This window comes from Vicia villosa, linkage group LG3, assembly GCF_029867415.1.
Source record: "Vicia villosa cultivar HV-30 ecotype Madison, WI linkage group LG3, Vvil1.0, whole genome shotgun sequence".
Lineage (NCBI taxonomy): Eukaryota > Viridiplantae > Streptophyta > Magnoliopsida > Fabales > Fabaceae > Vicia > Vicia villosa.
Genome location: NC_081182.1, coordinates 24,816,829 through 24,831,593, shown reverse-complemented (window position 1 = coordinate 24,831,593; position 14,765 = coordinate 24,816,829). Strand labels below are relative to the sequence as shown.

General features: G+C 34.7%; 2 protein-coding genes across 6 annotated transcripts; one reads left to right on the top strand and one right to left on the bottom strand.

Annotated features, from left to right (window-relative positions):
• Positions 1 to 4,702: 4,702 nt before the first annotated feature.
• On the bottom strand, positions 4,703 to 10,237 carry LOC131660698 (tRNA-specific adenosine deaminase TAD2-like). 5 transcript variants are annotated; one of them, XR_009301016.1, is made up of 9 exons: positions 8,615 to 10,234; positions 8,142 to 8,271; positions 7,772 to 7,809; positions 7,180 to 7,246; positions 6,795 to 6,954; positions 6,623 to 6,719; positions 6,418 to 6,500; positions 6,077 to 6,180; positions 4,703 to 5,743 (listed from the first exon to the last, which is right to left on the bottom strand). XR_009301016.1 is itself a non-coding variant. In XM_058929995.1 (8 exons), exons 2-8 carry the CDS (start codon positions 8,187 to 8,189, stop codon positions 6,137 to 6,139), a joined length of 537 nt encoding a protein of 178 aa, XP_058785978.1. In that variant the 5' UTR covers positions 8,190 to 8,271; positions 8,615 to 10,233; the 3' UTR covers positions 4,704 to 6,136. The 5 variants fall into 5 exon arrangements, 4 of the variants coding, with proteins under 4 accessions (XP_058785978.1, XP_058785976.1, XP_058785977.1 ...); XM_058929995.1 differs by having other exon boundaries at positions 4,704 to 6,180; positions 8,615 to 10,233; XM_058929992.1 differs by lacking the exons at positions 4,703 to 5,743; positions 6,077 to 6,180 and having other exon boundaries at positions 6,188 to 6,500; positions 8,615 to 8,727; positions 9,786 to 10,235.
• Positions 10,238 to 12,540: 2,303 nt separating this feature from the next.
• LOC131660696 (protein TIC 55, chloroplastic-like) lies at positions 12,541 to 14,723 on the top strand. The gene is made up of 3 exons (XM_058929990.1): positions 12,541 to 13,171; positions 13,255 to 13,357; positions 13,453 to 14,723. The coding sequence occupies exons 1-3, from the start codon at positions 12,741 to 12,743 to the stop codon at positions 14,569 to 14,571; spliced, it is 1,653 nt and encodes a 550-aa protein (XP_058785973.1). The 5' UTR covers positions 12,541 to 12,740; the 3' UTR covers positions 14,572 to 14,723.
• The last annotated feature ends 42 nt before the right edge of the window (positions 14,724 to 14,765 follow it).

Below are 14,765 nucleotides of genomic sequence, written 5' to 3'. Positions count from 1 at the left end.
ACCGGCTTTTCATAGCATGGTCAAATATCTTATACAAATTTTATTAAACCAAATTCCTTGAGTAATTTCATAACTTCATGACCCCAAAATCATCCTTACTTATCCCCCTTTCAATGGTAATCCTTCTCTAACAAACAAATTTCCATTTTTTTAACATTCTCTTAAGTATGAAAGGATACGTGTTCAAGAGGAACATCAGGAACATTAATATGAATTTTTTTCCACCAATATTTTTCTTGACTGAGGGCCCGATGTCCAAGACATCTCCTCCAGTATCATACTCAAAGTCACTAGATGACATCAGTTTTCTCTTAAGACTCTTCTTCTCAGCAGGAATACTTTCATCCTTAATCCTTTTTGCTCAAAGTTTATTTGTTGTTATCCTAGTTTCTTTAACAAGTCCATCCTTTTCATTATTCTTATTCTTGTTCTTTGTGGAAAGAGTCCTTTTAACAATAGGTTCCTAATCAATTTTCGTTTCTTCCTCACCATCATTTGTTTGTTTATGAGTATTACTAAGGATCCTCTTCATTTTTTGAGCGATAGGAATATCATCAACTTTATTTTGGATATTTTCTTTCCATCTCTTCCCTTGTCCTCCAACCTCTTCTTCTTGTGACCTCATGTCACTAGCATTTTCAGAGGATACAGTTCTTTTACATATGAGATTATCCCATTGCTGATCATCAATGGGCGTATCTCACGGGCTTTTGGATATTCATGATTTGTAGCCAAAAAGAATCATTCAGTTACCCTCTAATTCTCTTTTTTGTACTATTGCCGAGAAGGTACAAACAACATATGGGTGACAAAACATCTTGTGGCAGGCTAGTGGCATAGGGAAATAGAGGTGGTGCCTTGCACCAGTCAGGCGTTGTAGGGAGACAACTGGGCGATGTAGCGGTTGTACAATTTTGCAGACTTTTGTTTTCTAGCGCCTTGATCTTATCTCTTTCACTTTTTAACTCAAATGCACTCCATATCAATGGTTTATGCCAATTATGCCCTAAATTTATGAACATCCATTTTTTGTATCCTTCACTGCATCCTAATCACATCTCAAAGTTGGGGTTAAGGTGGTGTTCTAGAATTGTCATTCTAAGACTTATCAGAAGTCATCTCGATATAAGTAACAAACACATAAAGACTCACAAATGATAGCACCTATTGTGCTCTTTATAAATTACTTAAAAACAACAAAATTCACTAAATTAAAGTAGTATGTTACTAAATTAAAAAGATAAAATCAAGTGTTAAGTTCTATAATACCTCACAAATAGTGAGTTATCACACATGTAAACTTGAATCATTACCTGTCCTCGGGTGATGCAACAGATGATATTAGAAAGAATATATTTTGCTTCCATTCATCCATTACCCTAGCTTCTCAACTCATAATCAGTCTAAGAGGACCACATCCAAAAATTGGCATAACTTAGACTTTTTACAATTTAGTCCTGTTAGTGCGTATGTGAGTGATTCTTAAAGCTGCCTGTCAAGCTAGAAGTCTTCAGTTAATATAGTCAGCCTAGATCCTAGTTTGATTATCCTATCCTATGGTCCACGATTACATTCTTTCAATTTCAGAAGGGGGATTAACTATCTTTCTTTTGGATTTTTAGCTCATTTTGAACATAAGGCTTCCACTTGCATTATTGTTAATTTTCATAATAAGTTTTGCTATATGCTCCACTTTTTCACCCGACAATATCTCATTTGGAATGAATCTAACATGTTACTATGATGAAGGCATCCACCGTTTCACCAGTTTCAGACACATGAACTTTATTTATAATGCTCATTGTCATCTTTCCTTCAGTTTACACACTTTGTGTGTTTATTTGTAAATGTAGTGTATCCTTGTGCTAATTGTAACAGCCCGGGCCCCTCGCAAGGCGTTCTCAGCACTATTACCTCACGATCTTATTTACCCCCATCTCTAGTAAAGTTTTTGCCTTTAGTGGGAATCGAACCCTATATCCTGGGTACAGGGTTCGATTCCCACGAAAGGCAAAAAAAATCTATTAGGAAGGGGGTAGAGAAGTTTGTGAGGTAATAGTGCCGAGAGCGCCTTGCGAGGGGCCTGAGCTGTTACACTAGCCTTAAGAAATAGTGTTTTCCTCTCCTAAACTAAATCCTACAAAGAATCTTATTCCATATTTTAAAACAGTTCAAACTTCTTAAAAGGGTAATTACTTTCCTGATTACTTCTGGCGCGACAGGGTTTATCAAAAAGTCATAAGCAGGTGTGTTGATTTTTTTATCAAGACCTTGTTTCCAATATTGTCAGCAATCCATTTAATAGTCTCCTAAGTTATTAGAAAGTCAGCTATTTTAGAGATTAAGTTGGTTATTTTTCTTTATTATTTTATTTTTTAACACAAAAGAAATAAATTAAAACTAAGACAAACATGAAATTTAACTGTCATATAACTAGAGAACTTGAAACATAAAACATTGAAATTTAAAACATAAAAACTAAAACATAAAAAATAATAAAAATTGGAAACATGATTGATTAACTTGCCAACTGCCTAAAGTTATGATAGGAGTTGTTGTACCCATAAACATAGAGTAAGGATAGGGTCCTTAATATCATGAGGCGATTTCTGGTACGCCATGATATGGACGCTAAATTTCTTTTACATTATTGGTTTAATTGTTTTAGTTGTTTGATGTTCTTGAGCTTTTTTCTTTTCCCAATTGATCTAATTTCTTCCGGCTTTGACATCTTCCTAGATGATTTTGCTTCACATTTTCTCTCTGTTGGTATTTGGAACAACTTGCTACATATTGGCTCAACCGTCATATTTTTAGGGAACTAGCATGATATTTGGAGTTTTGTCATTACATGTCCCATTCATTGGGAGATGGCTTAATTCTTTGATGTTTCATCGTTACCCATCCCATTCGTTGAGAACTAACTTTATTCTTTGGCGTTTCTTCATTACATATTCCATTCGTTGGGAGCTGGTGCAATTCTTCAATGTCGTTGGGAACCGTTCCTGGCTAAGAGTTAGTCCCCTTCTCTTCCATAACCTAGTTTAAGGTTGGCATCTCTATGTTTCACCGCCTACGCTCTTTGAGTGGCTAGCTCCTAAGAGAGGGGGTGCACCATCTGTGACTTAATATGCTTTATTTCATTGGCCTTGCTTTTGATGAGGTAACTAACTCTATTTTGACAAAGAATATAATGTTATTCATATCAAATATTTATATATTAGAAGATAATTAAATGACTCGATATGCGAGTTACTCCCTTCGTTCATATTTATAAGAGACACATTACTTTTTAGATTCGTTGAATAATCAATGTATTTGGTCTACTATTAGACCAGATACATTGACTGCTGAATGAATCTAAAATGTAACTTGTCTCTTATAAATAGGATCGGAGGGAGTGCTTTTTAAAATATTTAGCTTGAATACCATTTGGACCCTCTGACTTTGGGTAGATTCTTGGTCTGGGTCTTTTGATGATGCGCCCCGTTCCCAAGATCACTTTTGGCTAACCCTATGTGGATAGTCATGTGACATGTTATCCTTACAAACGGGGTTGACATCGAATGACCTTTAAATCACTTTTATGGTTATTTTGATTCCTTTAAAAGTTGGCACCTTCTTTGCTAAAATACATATGATGATTAAAGATCAATAACCAAAAATGACTAGCCCCATTTAAGCATGTGACGATGGTGGACTTCTATATTAAGAATTTGCTTCTATGATCTCGATCAGAGGGTTGATTTCTAAATCGAGAAATATTGGCCTGATGTCAAAGCCTGGCCTAGAAACATTTATCTTATCCTAGGCATGTGAATTATCCTTACCTTATTGCCGGGTTCCATTTTTCTTGGTGGTTGAAGCTGACTAAGTTGTCCTCTCCAAAAACCTTCTTGGAACGTGCCCGATCTTGACGTTTGTTCTTCTAACGCCAATGTTCTGATCGACCTTAAGTCAGAGCCTTTGCAGCTATGAGGTATTATTTTCTTTAGGTGTGAGAACCATCACTGCTTTGTTCTTAAGATAAGGCGCCTCATTTTGTACTCATTGTAATGAGTTTTTCATTGGTGGATGAGTGATGTCGTGTCTAGCATCGTCAATCATAACCTTCATCTAGCATCGAAGATGTATTCCTTGAGGGGATAGAGATTAAGCACACATTTACTATCCTTCTATCAGTCTGTTCCCTAACCGGCCTAAACAAATCTATAATCTCGCACTGATGAACAATGAGATTGACATATGTCTGGCAGTGGGGTGGGGGTTGTGTCGTCCCAAGCTGTGCAATTGTAGTTCTACGTCCATGAAGATTTAAAGTGTATCGAATCCCCAAAATTTCCATTCCCGCTTGGGTTTCTATTATGGTAGAGGCTATAACTTTCGAGAATGACGCGTCAAGGATGTCGTCGATCTTTTCGTGATTTTGAAATCTTTGATCTCGTTTTGTCATCTGTCATTTCTTGTTATGTTATGTCGATGAAGGAAATTTTGCTGCATAAGCTCCTCTTTACGTCGTCATTTTCCACATACTTCATCAACAACATAAATCGAAAGTGGCAATAGAGATTTTCTTCTTTATCTTAGCATTTAGTTACAACAATCTGAATTTTAGATCAAATAAGACCTAATCGTGAAAATTGGCGGGAATCAGAAGTCGATTCTCATAAATATATGATGCCACTATTCAAGATCCGAACAAAATTATGTGCAAATTGAGGTGATGGATTCTTGATGTGGTTTTGCACGATGAAGATAAGGGGGGAGGAGGAAACTGAATGGTTTTTCTGGTTAGTGGGGTTAGTGTTACATGTGAGGATAAAAGAGTCCTTTCAAATATATATTAACACATGTGGCATTTAATTAAAATGAATAAATCAGAAAAAACATGACACATCAGCTTTTTTGATGACTTGGCATGGGAAAGGTTTTAATTGTGGCATTTTTAAAATTGTAAAGTCATCCATGTGACTTTCTTTTATCAATTTTTTTTATTTTAAATATTTTATTTTTAAAATGTATTTTTTTTTCTAAAATAAAATGCAAATTATATTTAACTTACTTCATCTCTTATTTATTCCGTAAACAATAATCAATTGAAATTGTTTCAATATCTTTCTATAAAACATATTCCAAAAAACAAATTCAAAACATAATTTTTTTCTAATGAGTGTGACCATTAAATACTGATTGAAAATGGCATAATTTTATAAATATAAGGACTAAAACTCCAAAAATAAAAAAGATTAAATTGTGTAGTAATAATAAACCAGAGGGCTAACGCTTCAAAAAAAAAAAATTAAGAAATGGAACAAAATATGTTAAAATCTATTATATTATTTCATAATTATATTGTTCACAGCATTATAACTAGTCATATTACTGCTTATAATTAACAGATCCAAGCATACACATATCAACAATCGACAAAGTGACAGAAGCACTAACTATAGCATTGTTGAAATTTCAACCATAAATAGCTATCTGAACTATAGTTTTTCTGTCAATGCTATTCTATGGTTTCATCATTGAAGAAACTAGTGCATAATTTGCAATTGTGGTTAAAGTTTACCAAAATGGGAGAAAAGATAAATATACAAGTCCAAGATTCTCAATCTTTTTTTTTTTACAACTACCCAATCCCTAATATTGTACCACTCTAAAATTCTAATCCATAGTTTGTCTGTATTAGCTGTGCACTCTTTGCAACATCCTTGCTCCAAAAACAGAGTCCACTACCAAACTGATAATTAACATATCATATACAAACTATAACTCATAATTAACATAAACTAGAAATAACAAACTGATCTCACAGTATCATATACTAACACATCAAGTCCTTAAAATTAATTTGAATCTTAACCGATAAATATTCTTTTAAAATTAAAGTATTTAATTCAATCAATCACGTGTTTTGATACAAAACACGTGATTGATTCCCAACCCAACAATGGCTTGTGCCGGCGCATCTGTTGGCAACAGTTACTGAACAGAAGACGCCGGAAAAGAAGCACAAATCACATTATTAGGTGTGGCAAACAATAATTTACACAAGGCTTTCTGGGATTTATACCTAACCATTCATAAATAGGAAGGAGGCTGCTCAAACCAAATAAACAAAATGTCAACAAATTCAAGTTGTTGCCTGAAGTGCTAGCGGCCTGTGGGGTTTTGGAGCTGCAATGAAATGAAAACATTAAATTGAAATTGAAAGTATAAAACTAAAAATAAATGAACTCGTCCCTTGTGTCCTCATCCCCAATCTCTTCGAAATCAAAACTCAAGCTTCTAGACCACATCGTAATCATGTTACAGTGTTACTCCAACGATCTTATATAGAATGCATCGCAAAAGTATCTTAAAGCTTTGGAAGGTTCTGCCAGCTAGAAAAAATAGTGAAAAGAATTTTCTTACCTTTAGGATTTCCTTGCTCGTAGAATGTTCGAAAGAGAAGGACAGCTTCTGTTGCCATTATACCTCCAGCACATTTGAAACCCCTTCAAGGTGGAAATACAATGTTAATGAGAAGAAATTTAAGAATTACCAATTTTTTAACAATAAAGGATGTAGGGGAGAGCTATATGGAGAAGCTCAAATGTAGTTTAGTTAAGATGCATACTTATTAGGTGACACGGTATCACTTAAATCCAATGATAGTATTGATCCACAACCTCCAAATTTATCATTTGAACAGCCATAAAACACTTCCTTTATACCTGATAAATTATTGAATTAGAAAGGATAGCATAAGGACCGGATACTTAAACAATTGATGATTTGAAGGAGCATACCTAAATTTGATAAAGCAGATGCGCACATTATGCATGGTTCACAAGTAACATAAAGACTGCAGTTTGAGAATTTTTTAGCAACTTCAGTCATCGAAAGTCCGTTTTTCTGCCACTGTTCTAGAAGAAGGTCTATAGCTTCCATTTCTGCATGTCTTGTAGCCTGTAAAATATTGATTTAGTAATAATAACAATAAATTATTTAGTAATATTAATGTCTCTATATCTTAGAACACTAAACTTCCAGAATCCAAATTTTACAAGAGCTAGCTTCCAAGGTAGAAATGTATAAAATTCAAAAGTAAAGCATATTGATTATCAACGGAGGTGCTTCCAAATATGAAGATGACCATATATAACAACAGAAAAGTGACCCTGATCAGATTACATTTCGTGTCTCGGTAGTTCGATTCCTTCCTAAGGCTATAACCTTGTCATCCTCCACAATTACACAGCTGTCAACAGATATTAAAGTTTACATGAATATAGTAGTCATTGATCAAATTCAGTTTAACCGGTTTCACATCAAACAAATGAGGATAAACACCCAAAGGTACAAGTAAATGTTGAATGCAAATTGTTTTCAAAGTAATATCATGTTAAAGGATAAATCAATATACTGTAATTATCAAACAAATTAATCTAGATGTTTTGCATGCAAATCCATTCAATGATAACCACAAGTAGAACAACAGGACGAAAGAAACAGGGCATTCCTAGCAAACACCTCAGTTTCCACGAAAAATACTACTTCAGTCTACATCCCAAAATGATTACTGGTATCAACCATCTAATTTCAAGCTGAGTTACCATATAGAATGCATTTACATGACTTGATACAAACATCTAGCATCAAGTATCAATGTTGATACTGGCCATTACACTATCTAACACTTTCTAATATTAACAACAACATCAATCAATGACAAGTTTTAATTCCGGTGGCATTCAAGCATTTTGAAATTGCAAAGGTAGCTTACCCGACAGGTACTTCAAGGGCATCCATAGCTAACTTTGCCTGTCACATGGAATAAATGAAATTCAATTCTACCAAATAAAAGGCATGAAAACACACACTAGAACCCAGACTACATGGTCCATAAATGCAATGCAAATTCAATACTTAGCAAAAACATGCCATGCAGTTTTTCCATTCACAATACACCTTCCATTATTTTAAATTTAATAGTTAGGAATATCACAAATTAAAGAAACCCCATAACCCACTACATTATATTGTTAATTTATGAAACGAACATCAGTTGAGTTTATCACCCATGAAAACACAGCCCAACTAGATGCATCATGCAGAAATGATTGGCAAATACAAAGTGGTCTTAAGAATGTTACCTGCTGTATTGCAAGTTCCATGAATACAAGAATGTCTTGAGAAGTCATCTTAAGCTGATTTAGTAGGAACACAATGATGCCGAGAATAATGGTTCAGGGGAAAATTTATCTTGTTCTAGAGGCTGGTGTTCTGCATATACAACAATATATCAAATGTTATCCTATATCGATTTAACTCACTACTACCACATTGGTTTACAGTTCAACAAATCCAAACCGGTTCTGGTTCATCCCTAACCTAACCAGAGTGGTTCTTTGAACCAGTTCACAAGTTCGATAACACTAACACCGAACTGTTGCTAATGTATAAACTGAATTGATGCCAATTTTAACTCCTATCTGTCCCCATACCAAAACATAGAAAAATCCAATTTGATAATAACAATCGATGAACAAGTTATGGTTTCAACAAAATTGATTCTTTTCAATTTTCAAAACTTAAAAACAGAATTTTATGAAAGTAAAGCACTCACCCTATGATTCAGATGAAAGACCAAGTGACGAGATCATGAAAATGGAATTTGTTTCTTTAATGGAGGTCCAATGGCCGGAGATGGGAGGAGAGATGGCGACGGCAACGGCGAAGCTATGGTTGAGGGAGAAGAATGAAGAAGATAGCGTATAATAATAATTGATCCATTCAGGATACTCTAAATTAATTCTAATTGAAATAATAAAATATCACAAATTTAATCTTGGGATTAAAAATTGCTAACCTTGTAAGTTCACTATGTTTTGCTTAGGGTGTGCATGGATCAATAACCAAACCAAATTGAATCATATTTATAGTTTGGTTTGGATCTTAAAACTATTTTATTAAAACCGGTTTCTTTTTTTAAAACCGGTTTATATATGGATTGGTTCGGTTTTAAACCGTTTTTTCACAAAAACCAGTTTTAACAAAAAAAAAAACGGTTTTAAACCGGTTCTCTCAAAACCAGTTTTTATTTTCTTTTAAAAAATCAGTTTTAAAACCAGTTTTAAAATCAGTTTTTAGAAAAACCAATATTAAAACCAGTTTTATATCAAAAATGGTTTTATTTTTTTAAACCATCCTTTTTATTTTAAAAAGTTCTAGGAACTCACACAAGAGGTACAAATTCTGATCCCAATAAAAAAATTACCACTAATTATTGTCTTTTTTCTGGATTATGATTCTAGTCTTAATGAAATAACCATTCACAAGCAGTGTCATAAAGTTACAATCCAAAACAAAACGTACCGCCACACATCCCTCTTGTACTCCCACCAAAACTAATACAAATAGACATTGTAATTACAATCAAATTCTTAGTACTAAAACTACATCACTGCCAGGTAATAATTTCTGCAGAATAAAAACCTTAACAGCCACCAATACCAGACCGAAACAATCTGTAACAGAAAATAATCTAGCAGAGCCTGCATATGTATCTTTTTAAATTCTTTTAATAAATCTCACACCTAGTCATAACTAAGATGGAAATTTTCTTTTATCTTCACCTATTAGCAGAGCTAGAAAAACCAAAGCAGAATATAGTATTTTTATAATTAAGAAAGGAAATTTTCTTGTGAAAACATATAAAGCATTTTCACAAATTACCTTATCTAAAAATTGCCTTTTTGATTTGCATGAAAGAAATTGGAGTGTAGAAATTTGATTACCTTAAACACTGAAGAGAGCTTTGAAGGTGTTGTTGAAGGACGATTTTGTTGATTTAAAAAATGATTTCTTCGATTTTAGAGCTATTTTAACAAACTCATAATTGTGATTTGGACGATTTCATTGAATTTGCAGAAAGATTTCACCGATTTCTCGTTGGATTTGGGATTAGGGTTTTAGGAATTTTTTCAATTTTCTTGTGAGGCTGGGAGAATGTTAGAAGTGAGAAAGAGAAAGACCGAAAGAGTGTGAATGGGAAAACCCAATAAACTGAACCGGTTTACAAATATGGAAATATCCACCGATTCACACCGGTAGTTTTGCTGCATCGGGGAGCACTCATCACTGCACCGATCTACTTTACACCTTCGTATCCATTATTTCAGATTCCAGTGGAACATAATTAAACACTTAAATAATAAAGAATGGTAGATTATTATGTATCATTGTTTATATCTAATTCATTTTACTACAATAAAATGTCCATGGTTTATATTTTATTTGACTCCATTCAAAATGAAAATATGACCATAAATAAAAAGATATCCCTAATATTTTAAACGAATTAATGATCACAAAATAGAACCTGAAATTGTTTCTAGATTGAATTCACAAATCAAACTTACACCACATGAAAACTATATTACAATAATAAGTGTTAACAGGCTATTGGGAAAATTACACTCACCTTTTTGGGATTTTGCTAAAATGACATTGACATTCCCTCTAATTTTAAAATATGCACTAATTTTCTCTAAGTCTACATACTCCAACAATTTTTTTTATTGACTAGCAAAAAAATCATAGGTAAATGTCATGTATACCTATAATTTTTTTTATTGTCACTTAAAACTAGAGGGGGTGTCTGTGTCGTTTTCAACCTTCAATAATCAACAATGCTGTCAACGATGGTTGTTTAGGTTAAAGAGAAACAATTTCGCCGAAAAAAATATTGATAAGAACACACACTTTTCGCTTGGCCCAGTACTTCTCTTCCCACATTTGCAAAAACAAATCGTAGTTTTTATTAGGATAATATTTCTAGAAAATCGGTGATATGAACACATATAACTCTTCTGATATGGTAGTGCAAACTTCCAATATGGTGGAGCAAGGGAGTACCTATAAGGCTATAATATTTGTAAGGTTAGCATTCCAACATACGATGAACACTTAAAACCATTACTGTTTGGCCCATTATGAGGTGCATGATATCATCTAGTTAGATCCAACGACTGATGATGGGCACACAAACCAAATTTGGTGTGTTGTCTTTTAGAGAGGATCTACCTATTCACTCTCCTTTGCGAGAGTACTTTGGATTAGACTGTTAGAGTTGGGTCGATCTTGTTGGACCATTTGAATGACACATAATATTTTCCCCCGAGTCCTTGCCATCATTTATGAAGCTAGGATTATGATGAAAAGTTTGAGACCGACCTTCCTAGCCTCCTCAATGCATCCGAGCAAGTATCTATCTTGGAGTCGAGGTTGAAGACACGTTGAATGGGAGTAGGTGATCTCGAGAATATGCGTATTAAATGCTTGCTTTATAGCCGAAATGTTTCAAAGTTAATTTCCTCCGCGTGGCCTTAGGCTCCTAGAATATGGAGTGACGACAATGTTATAATACTCAAGTTTTTTCAAGTATCGTTATAACATCGAGGTCACTCGTGAGTAGGGGTGGGAATAGGTAGGCCGGCCTACAGGGGCCTATGGCCTAGCCCATATAAGGCCAGGCTAGGCCAGACTTATTTAACAAAAAGGTCGGGCTTAGGCTTTTTTAAAAGCCTATTTAATAAAATAAGCCATGCTTAGGCTATTAAAAAAGTTTATGAAGCCTTATAGGTCGGCCTATATTTTCATTTATATTAAAAATAGGCTAAATAGATCGGCCTAAATTTGTATGTATATTAGAAAAAGGCTAAATAGGCAAGTCTATATATGCATATATATTAGAACAAAGGCTAAATAGGTCGGCCTATATATGCATATATAGGACGACTTAGAAGGTTTCTTAAATAATATGGATTAATTGAAACCATAATGAAAAATAGGCTTTCAGGTCAAGCTTTTAAAAAGGTCAGGTCAGGCAAAAAAAGAGCCTATTATAGGCCACATGTCAGGCTCAGACCTTTCGTGTTTATCGTAGGCCAGACCCAAGCCTTATAAAGTCTAGTCTAGCCTAGCCTATTTCTACCCCTACTCGTGAGTCATTATTTTGCCTCATAATATTCTTCTTGCTATAAGAAGTAAATACGCTTTCCTTGATTATCTATAAAAGAGAGGGTGTTTACCATAAGTTACTCTTTTATATAATATTTTTAAATTTACAATTATACAGACCTAACTAACTATCCGCAACCTATATGGATTAACCTTATCCGCAGCCTATATGGATTAACCTTAATTGATAGAGGATTTTTTTTAAACCAAACTTAAAAAACTCTAAAATTTAAAATTCAATCCCTATAATTATCGGACATATGCATTAACACATTTTGAAGACTCAGCGCCTACCTGGTAACACAATTTACTAAACATTTTCACCCTTAGGCTGCCTCTATTCTTCCGCTTACAAACATTCAACCATCCCATTTTTGAATTTGTTGTGTAACATAAATAGTAGTGGCGTCATCTATAATAGTCTATAATTTATGATATTACCCTAAGTTTTTTTTATTAAACGCTACTCATTCTTATAAAGCTCGTTTGTAAGATAAAAAATATTTCTTTCTACACATTGTTAGTATAGTTTACAATTTTTCTGCATGTGAATTGGATTCCTACCATGTATGTCAAAATTTCATTTTGTAGGTAAAATCATAAGTATTATGTGGCTATGACTGGAACACGACTTTTGTAACCACACACCCACCTGAAAGTCTCTTTTGATTCTACTTTTTTTTTTTTTCTCCCTCGATCAGTTTCTAGTGTTACCTCTTTGATTTCCCTCCATGGCGTTGGTGAATTCATTTCTTCTCCCCACAAAAACCCATATTTCTTTGCATGTTTCACCTCCACAATCCATAAAAACACTCCTTTGGACCAACCCATCTTCTTCCAATTTCAATTTCAACAAAGCAGTGTCATCAAGAAGGAAACAAGCAGGGTATGTTGCCGCTGCGGCAGATATCAAAGCTGCGTCAACTTTACTTGACGGGGAAGAAGATGAGAGACTTTTAGTAGGACCTTCCAGTGAGCAAGAACGCAGGGGTGAGAGAGAGGTTGCAGATTATGATTGGACAGAGGAATGGTACCCTTTGTACCTAACTAAGAATGTACCACATGATGCACCATTGGGTCTCAAAGTGTATGATAAGAACGTTGTTTTGTTTAGAGATGGTAATGATAAGTTTCAATGCTATGAAGATCGATGTCCTCACAGGTTGGTCATAGTTTATCTCACTTCTAATTATTTTATTCTTTTCAAAATGCTTGTTTCTAGACCTTATCTTTTGTATGATTCAGGCTCGCAAAACTATCTGAAGGCCAGTTGATTGACGGAAGGCTTGAATGCCTATATCATGGATGGCAATTCGAAGGCGAGGGAAAATGTGTCAAGATACCTCAGGTAGCTTTCTCACCTAACCTTTATGTTGCTTACAAGCTAATTACTATGTAACCACATTGATGCAAATAAGTGATTGTTTTCTTTGATTTCAATAGCTTCCAGCTGATGCCAAAATTCCCAAATCCGCCTGTGTTAAAACATATGAGCTGAGGGACTCTCAAGGTGTTATTTGGGTTTGGATGTCTCTAAAGACACCTCCAAATGTAAGTAAAATACCTTGGTTTGAGAACTTTGCTAGGCCAGGGTTTCAAGATATTTCAACAACTCATGAACTCCCATATGACCATTCTATTCTGCTGGAAAACTTGATGGATCCTGCTCATATTCCAATCTCGCATGATAGAACAGCTCAGTCTGCAAAAAGAGAAGATGCACAGCCTCTAGGTTTTGAGGTGACTGAACGGACTGATAGAGGTTTTGCAGGTTGGTGGAGACGAGAGAAAAGTGGTTCTAAGCCTAACTTCTTACGGTTTGAGGCTCCTTGTGTTCTACAAAATAACGGGGAAATCGTTGATAAAAATGGTGAAATAAACCACTACAGTGGTTTGTTCCTTTGTAGACCAACAGGGCAAGGGAAATCTATGTTGATAGTGAGGTTTGGAGCAACAAAAAGATCTCCATTATTAAAGCTGTTTCCGGAATGGTACATTCATCAGAATGCAAGTAAGATTTTGGAGCAAGACATGGGATTCTTATCATCTCAAAATGAAATTCTTTTGAAAGAGAAGGTTCCAACAAATGAGCTATACCTCAATTTAAAATCATCAGACACATGGGTTGCCGAATACCGAAAGTGGATGGATAAAGTGGGGCACGGCATGCCATATCATTTCGGTCACAGCACTATTTCCTTGCCTAAAGAGCCTGCTGTGGTTGAACATGCACCTGCTGGACTTGTTGCTGGACTATCAGCTTCCTCGCCTGCAAAGGGAGGCATTGGAACAATGCATGCTCCAAACTTAGCAAATAGATATTTCAGACATGTAATACATTGCAAAGGATGTAGCACTGCCGTCAAAGCTTTTCAAACTTGGAAAAATGTCCTCTCAGCTGTGGCTGTTGCATTAGCTGCTTTGGCAATTCTGGTATCTGGGAGACAATGGAAAGTCCTCTTGTTGGCATCTGCATCCCTGTGCTCAGTTGGAGTATATGCTTGTTCAACAGCTATTGCAATGAATACAACAAACTTTATTAGGATACATAGGAGATTGTGAGCAATTTACAGTTTGTATAATGGTTGGATGACATGTGGTGTTTTATCCATCTATGTTATTCCAAACAGGGAATAGAAGAAGAAAAAAAATTTAAAGATGTTTTCTGTATTTCTTTTTTTTACCAAAGAGATTATGAATAAAATAATACACTGACAATGTTAGAAAGATAAAAGAATTAAAGAACATCATTAGTG

Coding starts and splice junctions, on each gene's coding strand:
- LOC131660698 (XM_058929993.1), bottom strand. CDS start 8,189: ATGACTTCTCAAGACATTCTTGTATTCATGGAACTTGCAATACAGCAG. Junction 7,810..8,141: donor TGGAACTTGCAATACAGCAG/GTAACATTCTTA, acceptor TCCATGTGACAG/GCAAAGTTAGCTATGGATGC. Junction 6,720..6,794: donor ATCTGCTTTATCAAATTTAG/GTATGCTCCTTC, acceptor ATAATTTATCAG/GTATAAAGGAAGTGTTTTAT.
- LOC131660696 (XM_058929990.1), top strand. CDS start 12,741: ATGGCGTTGGTGAATTCATTTCTTCTCCCCACAAAAACCCATATTTCT. Junction 13,172..13,254: donor GAAGATCGATGTCCTCACAG/GTTGGTCATAGT, acceptor TGTATGATTCAG/GCTCGCAAAACTATCTGAAG. Junction 13,358..13,452: donor AATGTGTCAAGATACCTCAG/GTAGCTTTCTCA, acceptor TGATTTCAATAG/CTTCCAGCTGATGCCAAAAT.